Consider the following 8,479-nt stretch of genomic DNA (forward strand, 5'->3'; position numbering starts at 1 on the left):
AATGTAGTAATATGATTTCCTTTTACAGTCCTAAATACTGGTTAAGTACACAAATTCTGGAATTGGATTGAACTGAGTTTTAATCCTACTTCTAACTCTTGCTCTTTGTATAACCTAGCAAATGTTACTTACGATCTTGGAGCTCATCATAGGGTTCGTGAGAGGTATAAATACCACAAATAATTGATTGATTAATTAGACAAATATTTATCAAATGTCCATTTTGTGCCAGGCATTGTTCTAAGACTGGTAATAAAGCAGTGAACAAGAGTTCCTAGGGAGATGGAAAATAAACAAATAGTAGACACACACAAACACAAAAATATTTTTAAAATACACTTTTTATTTTAGATTAGTTTTAGATTTATAGAAAAATTATAAAGATAGTTCAGAGAACTTCCTCATACCCAGGTTTTTCTATTATTAATATCTTACATTAATGTAAAATTATTAACCAAGTTCATAGTTTATTAAGATTTACTTAGTTTTTACCTAATGTCGCAAGAAGATCCCATCCAATATACCACATTACATGTCTCTTTAGGCAACTCTTGGCTGTGACATTTTTTCAGACATTCCTTATTTTTGATGACTTTGACAGTTATCTTTATGTTAGGTATAGAGAAGTATTATGAAGAGAAATATCCTAGATAAATGATTAAAGAATAAAGGGAGATATTATTTCAGATAGCATGGGCAGGCAAGTCATCTTTTTTTGCGGTACGCGGACCTCTCACTGTTGTGGCCTCTCCCGTTGCGGAGCACAGGCTCCGGACGCGCAGGCTCAGCGGCCATGGTTCACGGGCCCAGCCGCTCTGCGGCATGTGGGATCCTCCCGGACCAGGGCACGAACCCGTGTCCCCTGCATCAGCAGGCAGACTCCCAACCACTGCACCACCAGGGAAGCCCGCAAGTCATCTTTTGAGGAGTGACAGTTGAACTGAAATTGCAATGTGTTAAGTGTTCAAGTGACAGGACTATCTATGGAAAGAAATTTCTAGACACAGGAAATGCCATTGTAGACACCCTGAAGTGGGGCCTTGGTAGATTGTGTACATATATGTGTATTATATCCTGTCTTCAACAAAGGACTGAATGAAAGAAGAAGAAACATGAAGAAAATGGGTTGAGAGTAGAAGGAATCATTTTCAAGATTCCAAAATCACAACACTGGTTTTAGGATCTGTGCTACTGTCAAAGATATCCTGGAACAACCATCTGTTCCTTGCACAATTCCTTGACTGTAGTGGGTGCTCAATAAACGCTAGTTGAAATAGATTCCTAATTTTATAGATGAGGACACAGGTACTGGTTAAGTGGCATGCCCAAGCTCATGGTGCCACTTGGAAGAGCTTGAGCTAGAAAAGAGCAGTGCTGACGCTTGGCCTGTGCTCTGTACTCAGAGCCATGCTGTCAGGAAGGTAAAGTGTTCCCTGTAGTCACAAATTTACTTAGAAGATTCCTTTAGCAGAAACTTACTTGGGACCCTGTGGACCTTAAGAATTTCTTCATAAGTAAGTGACATAGAAAATAAAGATTATATTTGGCTATGAGAAAACTAAGACTATGTCTGAATATACAGTTTGACCTGGAGAAGTAAGCCAATTATTTTCCTAAATTTCAATACACAATGTAAAAAGGACACACTGTAAGTGTATTTGGTAATGACCTGACTTTACACCAACTGAGAATGTCCCCCAAATTTCTGGCCTAATCTCCATGAACATCAACCAGTCATTGAGTGAGTGCCTGTGCTTAGTACCCTTCTAATACTAGGTGCTTCCTTCTAAAGCACTTTTAGTACTTAAATCAATTATTTAGATTATGATGGCTTTTTTTTTTTTTACCTGCCTCAGATAAATTATTTACAAGTAGAAGCCCATAACCTTATCAATAAATGCCTTGACAAAGTTCTTTACTGAGCATGGCCTGTCACAGCTAATCATAGGGCTGGTTATCACCTACACCTACAAATTGCTTTTGGATTGATTTCTTAATTTGTTCCTTACAACAGCTCTGAGGCAGCTTTTCCTATTACCTTTAGTTGTGGAGATGAGGAAACTGGGACAGCTTGTTTTACAAGTGGTTTACACAGGATTTGAACCCAGATATTCTGATGCCAAATTTTATCCTCTATAAAAAAAAATACTAAAATGAAATAACATATATTGGCACTTGGCAAATAGAATATATGTTTATTTATCAACAAACAAGCATATATAAACACACACACATATTGTGAGTCAACCCTGATCATGTTGGGGTTAAAAAAGAGAGTACTTGTGATACCTACTGCCTACAATAATATCTGGTCAAGGAACTTAGAAAAAAATGTCTACAAGGACATTACTCCGATTGGTTTTGTTTTCTAAAATCAGAGCATGGTGGCTTATGTATAAGGGTTCTGGGATGGCCCAAATGCAGTCCTCATTGGTGGAGGGATGTGGTGAAATAGCAAACAAGACAAAGTTTGGCTTCGACAGTATTATTTTACTCCCCACATCCCTCATTCATGACTCTTTATCTTTTTTTTTTTGAGTGTTCTTTGATTTTTAATTTATTTTTACTTTATTGATTTTTGGCTGCATTGGGTCTTCATTGCTATGTGCAGGCTTTCTCTAGTTGCGGCGAGCAGGGGCTACTCTTCGTTGCGGTGTGTGGGTTTCTCAATGCAGTGGCTTCTCTTGTTGCAGAGCACGGGCTCTAGGCATGTGGGCTTTAGTAGTTGTGGCTCACGGGCTCTAGAGCGCAGGCTCAGTAGTTGTGGCACACGGGCTTAGTTGCTCCGTGGCATGTGGGATCTTCCCAGACCAGGGCTCGAACCCACGTCCCCTGCATTGGCAGGCAGATTCTTAACCACTGCACCACCAGGGAAGTCCCATAACTCTTTATCTTATCTTTAACCTCAGAGGCTCAAGGTCCTCAGATTCTTTTCCAGATGACTGATCTCATGAATCTTTCACTCAGCTCTACCCTGTAACCAGAATGCTTGAAATAGTTTGATCCTTTTATTTCCTCATCATTTCTCATCCCCCTTGGTGCTGCTGATCCTGGTAAAGTCTTAGGAAGAAAGTAAGCTCATGGACCAATCTAGGAATGACTGTTAATTTCCATTCTTTACCAAATGACTTTCATTCTGAAGGGGATTCTTCTCTTCATTCATCCTTTCATTCACTCAATAATTTATTTATCAACCAGTTATGTACCAGGCATGGTGCTAATTTTTGTAGATAAACAGTGAAAAAGAAGACCTAGATCTAGGATTCATGATTTTTTTTTTCTACCAGCAACTACTTCTGTGACAAATTAAGTATAATTGTAATTAATGCAATGTTAAGCAAGATGGCAAGATGTTAATACCAATAACCTTTCTGAGTCTGGGGTGTTAGGAGAGGTTTCTTGACAAAACGATTTGTAAACTGAGATCTGAAGATACATAGAAGTTTGCAAGGTAAAACAAATATTGATTACATAATGAGAAAGTAGAGAAATAGACTAAAGATAAATCAGACCAAAGAAATTTCAAATATAAAACTGAGATTAATCTATAAATATAGTAGAAGATAGAAAGTGTCATAAGAAATATATAGCAAAGTTCAGTGATGGTTCAGAGGAAAAATGAAAATATTCCTAGTTTGGAGGAATAAGAATAGAATTTGATGTGGGCTTTCAGAGATGGTATAGTGAATGCTGTGTTGTAGCACCCAAATCTTCCTTCATAATCAAGATACTCATTCCCCAAGATCTTGTGAATATTGGGTACTAAGAGCTAAGAACTGTGTTCCTCTCCATTGATTGTTTTTGACTGAAAGGAACATGTCTCTCCCAAACTTACACCTCCTTCCAGGGGAGGCCTTTAACCAGGAACTAGTTAGTGTGGCATCACAAAGATTTGGCTCCTTTGCCTTGATTGCCTTGATTGAGCTAAACTCTGAAGGATCATCTCAGTATCATAGCTTTCAGGTCATCACCTGCAATTATGTCACATTTCGACTTCCCCCTTCTGCCCACTGCAGCTTTCCTTTCTCTGCCTTCACAATTGTTCTCAATAGCACTGCCCAATAAACCTCTGCACACAAGTCTCTGATTTTCAGCGTCTGTTTCCAGGGAATCTAATTTGCATCAGTTGGTACTGAGAATGGTGCTAGGAAGCAGACCATAAAATGGAATTTTGGAGCTGGGCAGACCAGCTGGCCATGAGGATTCCATCACTGATGGTGACTGGAGCATGGATAGCTCTTGACATGCTATAGTAGAGCAATTGTTAAAACTTTCCTTTTTTAGCAGTGGTGAGTTGGATGTAGTATAGGATATTGGTGGAAGGGACTGCACTAATAGGTGCAATATCTCAAGTTTTGAGAGATTTGAGGGAAATTGTAATTATAAGTGTCATGGCTTGGATGGCTGTGTTGAGGGAATCTACACATTGGAGAAAGCCAGTGGAAGGCTGAGAGTAATCACGAATTACAAGCTAAGTGTGAAAGCCAGGGGGCCTCCTCATACAGTGTGAAAAAGACTCTCATCTCCCGTGGTTTGAAGGCAGAAGAATCTGAAGTTCAGTCCAGGGCTTAGTTATAAGAGTAACAAATCTCCAGAGGAAGTTGAATTCTCCATGTTAGCAAACTTGTTATGCCAAGGAGAAAAATGGGTTAAGGTTTTATGCTCTAAAATTCTTGAATATTTAGACACTCTGAATTGTCTGGGACTACAGAAGTGGGCCACTGCTCCCAGTTAAAGGCTACTGCTTGATACTGAGCTCTCTGCTTTGCAAGACAGTATACATAACCTCCACATCTAACCCTACCTTAGCTCCTGGTGCCAGACCAATAAATAAGTTCAAATCACAATAATAAATCCAGCAGATAAATGCTGAGCCTGCTAATTTGGGAAAATAACTATTACCCTGATAACAATGGGAATGGCAGGATCCCAAAAATAATAGGCACAATAGAAGCAAGAGAAGTTGTGATGCAAGATTGGAGTGGTAACTAGGATGTGGGGAGATGTTGACTTGCTGAGAGCAATGGAGATGATTAATAGAACATGTTTTTCTCTAGGTAAATGGGCAGATATCAAGGATATTGTTTACATATGCCATTTTAATTTTTTATAAATTTATTTATTTTTTATTGATTTATTTTTGGCTGCGTTGGGTCTTCGTTGCTACATGCCGGCTTTCTCTAGTTGTGGCAAGCGAGGGCTACTCTTCATTGCGGTGCACGGGCTTCTCATTGTGGTGGCTTCTCTTGTTGTGGAGCATGGGCTCTAGGCACGTGGGCTTCCGTAGTTGTGGCATGCAGGCTCAGTAGTTGTGGCTCACGGGCTTAGTTGCTCCGTGGCATGTGGGATCTTCCTGGACCAGGGATTTAACCAGTGTCTCCTGTACTGGCAGGAGGATTCTTAACCATTGCACCACCAGGGAAGTCCCTATGTCATTTTTTTAGAAGAAGAATTGATAACTAGAAGGACAAGGGAAACTGCCATAAATAAATCATATCCCTTGCTCAGTTTCTATAATTAAGCCTGTTTTAAGGTCTAGACTCATCACTGACTGAAGAAAAGGTCCCAGGAAGACCCTATAATACTACAGCAAGTAAATATAATAACTAACATATTAATTTTTTAAGTAAAGAACTAATGCCCTTGGACACTAGTAAAAGAGGATTACTCAGACATTTTGAGGACTGTTGGATAAAGGGTCTCAGTTAATCTTGCTATCCAGGGTACCTGTTAGAGTGGAGTATATGAGGCCCAAGAGGACACATACTTGATATTTGGCAAAACCAACTACTGCACTGATTCCTTCACTCTATGGAATAAGAGCCATCACAGGAAAGGCCAAGCAGAAGTCTCTGAAACCTCTCCCTCAATGGCCTAACCCAAATTAGTTAATCAAAATAATACTGCAATCTGGAAATAATGGCAGATACTGCTGCGACTATTAAAGACTTCAAGGATGCAAGGATGGTGGTCCCCATAATATCCTCCATTTAATTCTCCAGTCTAGTTTCTATGGAAACACAGACGAAGCCTAGAAGATGACAACAGACTTCTACAGAATCAACCAAGTAGTAACACCGATTGAAGCTGTTATGCCAAATGTGCTGTCTGTGCTAGAAAGATCAACATGGCCTCAGGCACATGGTATATTACCAGTGAATTGGAGCGTGTACTCTTTTTCACCTCCATCAACAAGATGGACCAGAAGCAAATTGAATTCTCACAAGGTGAACAAAAGTATTTATTTACTATGTTGTTTCATATCTTGTGCTCTCTATCAAAATATAATCAGAAGAGATCTAGACCACCTATACCTGCCAAATAATTTCACATTGGACTACTACACTGATGACATCATGTTCATCAGAGCAAGTGAGCAAAAAGCGGCAAGTACATTGAGGGCCTTAGTAAGTATGTGCACTCTGAAGGATTAGAAATGAACCCTACAGGAGAACCGAGCGGAGCTGGTTGAGCCTTCAAAGTCCTAAAACGCGCGGCCGTGGGTTCGGGGTTTATTGATTGAATTCCGCCGGCGCGGGAGCCTCTGCAGAGAGAGAGCGCGAGAGATGGACATGGACAAACGGATTCATTTAGAGCTGCGGAACAGGACGCCCTCTGATGTGAAAGAGCTTGTCCTGGACAACTGTCGGTCAAATGAAGGCAAAATCGAAGGCCTCACAGATGAATTTGAAGAACGGGAGTTCTTGAGTACAATCAACGTTGGCCTCACCTCAGTCGCAAACTTACCAAAGTTAAACAAACTTAAGAAGCTTGAACTAAGCGATAACAGAATCTCAGGGGGCCTGGAAGTATTGGCAGAAAAGTGTCCGAACCTCACGCATCTAAATTTAAGTGGCAACAAAATTAAAGACCTCAGCACAATAGAGCCACTGAAAAAGTTAGAAAACCTCAAGAGCTTAGACCTTTTCAATTGCGAGGTGACCAACCTGAACGACTACCGAGAAAACGTGTTCAAGCTCCTTCCTCAGCTCACGTATCTCGATGGCTACGATCGGGACGACAAGGAGGCCCCCGACTCGGACGCCGAGGGCTACGTGGAGGGCCTGGAGGATGACGAGGAGGATGAGGATGAGGAAGAGTACGATGAAGATGCTCAGGTAGTGGAAGATGAGGAGGACGAGGAGGAGGAGGAGGAAGGTGAAGAGGAGGATGTGAGTGGAGAGGAAGAGGAGGATGAGGAAGGTTATAACGATGGGGAAGTAGACGATGAGGAAGATGAAGAGGAGCTTGGTGAAGAAGAAAGGGGTCAGAAGCGAAAACGAGAACCTGAAGATGAGGGAGAAGACGATGACTAAGTGGAATAACCTATTTTGAAAAATTCCTATTGTGATTTGACTGTTTTTACCCGTACCCCCCCAAATCCCGCTCCCCGAAACTTATTTTTTTCTGATTGTAACGTTGCTGTGGGAACGAGAGGGGAAAAGTGTACTGGGGGTTGTGGGGGGAGGGAGGGGGGAGGGGGTGGAATAAAATACTATTTTTACTGCCAAAAAAAAAAAAAAAAAAAGAAATGAACCCTACAAAGATTCAGGAAACTGACTCATTAGTGACATTTTAGGGGTCCAGTGCATGCCAGCACATCTTTTCCAAAGTAAAGACAAATGGTTGCATCTCATATTCCTACCACTAAGAAATAAATATGGTATGTGGTAAGCTTCTTCAGGTCCTGGAGGCAGCATATTCCACGTTTAGAATTATTGCTCCAATCCATTTACTGAGTTACATGGAAAGCTGCCACAGGCAAGGAATATGTTCCAGGCTGCATTTCAAGCAGTCTTGCCACTTAGGCTATACAATCTGGCCTTCCCTCTGGTATTAGGTATCTTGGTGGGTAAAACTCCAAAAGAGAATCATAATATAGACATGCAGCGATCTGGAGTCAGTCATGCCATCTGCAGCATAGAGTTATACACTATTCAAATAAACAACTCCTTGTGTGCTACTGACTGCTGGCAGACATGGAGAATGGGACCATGAAACATCAAATGTTCATGTGACCAGAGATTCCCATTGTGAGCTGGGTGCTGGCAGACTCACTGAATTATAAGTTCAGGCAGGCCCAGGTATACTCCATATGATGGAAATAACTCATTTGGGATGGGGTATGAATAGAGACATGGGGTACAACAGGCTTGAACAGGTTGCCCAGAACCACATGTCATCTATCATAGTTGCACTGTCACCTTTTCCTTAGGCTTACACGTATGACCACATGAGGGGGTGTCCTTTAGACCAGGTGATAGAAAAGAAAAATGGCTGATTCTGTTTCACAGCTGGGTTGACTTGGAATGAGGGTACAAATGAAGGAGAGTTCCACTCAGAGATGGTCCCAACAGTGTGTTAAAGGGAAATTCTCTCGTTTAGCACAGCTTTGGCCAGTGTCCCTAGTCAAGCACTCCATGTGGAAAGAACCCCATCTAAGAATATATATTTGGGCTTGTGGACAGTGTCAAATGGC

General features: G+C 41.1%; 1 protein-coding gene across 1 annotated transcript; it reads left to right on the forward strand.

Moving 5' to 3' along the window:
* The first annotated feature begins 6,449 nt into the window (after positions 1–6,449).
* Positions 6,450–7,449, forward strand: LOC101274323 (acidic leucine-rich nuclear phosphoprotein 32 family member A). Its single transcript, XM_004285816.4, has one exon. It carries the CDS (start codon positions 6,567–6,569, stop codon positions 7,314–7,316), a length of 750 nt encoding a protein of 249 aa, XP_004285864.1. The 5' UTR covers positions 6,450–6,566; the 3' UTR covers positions 7,317–7,449.
* Positions 7,450–8,479: the final 1,030 nt, after the last annotated feature.

The sequence above is a fragment of the Orcinus orca genome, chromosome 1, assembly GCF_937001465.1.
Source record: "Orcinus orca chromosome 1, mOrcOrc1.1, whole genome shotgun sequence".
NCBI lineage: Eukaryota > Metazoa > Chordata > Mammalia > Artiodactyla > Delphinidae > Orcinus > Orcinus orca.

Excerpts from the sequence above, each read along its gene's own strand:
- LOC101274323 (XM_004285816.4), top strand. The coding sequence starts at position 6,567 with ATGGACATGGACAAACGGATTCATTTAGAGCTGCGGAACAGGACGCCC.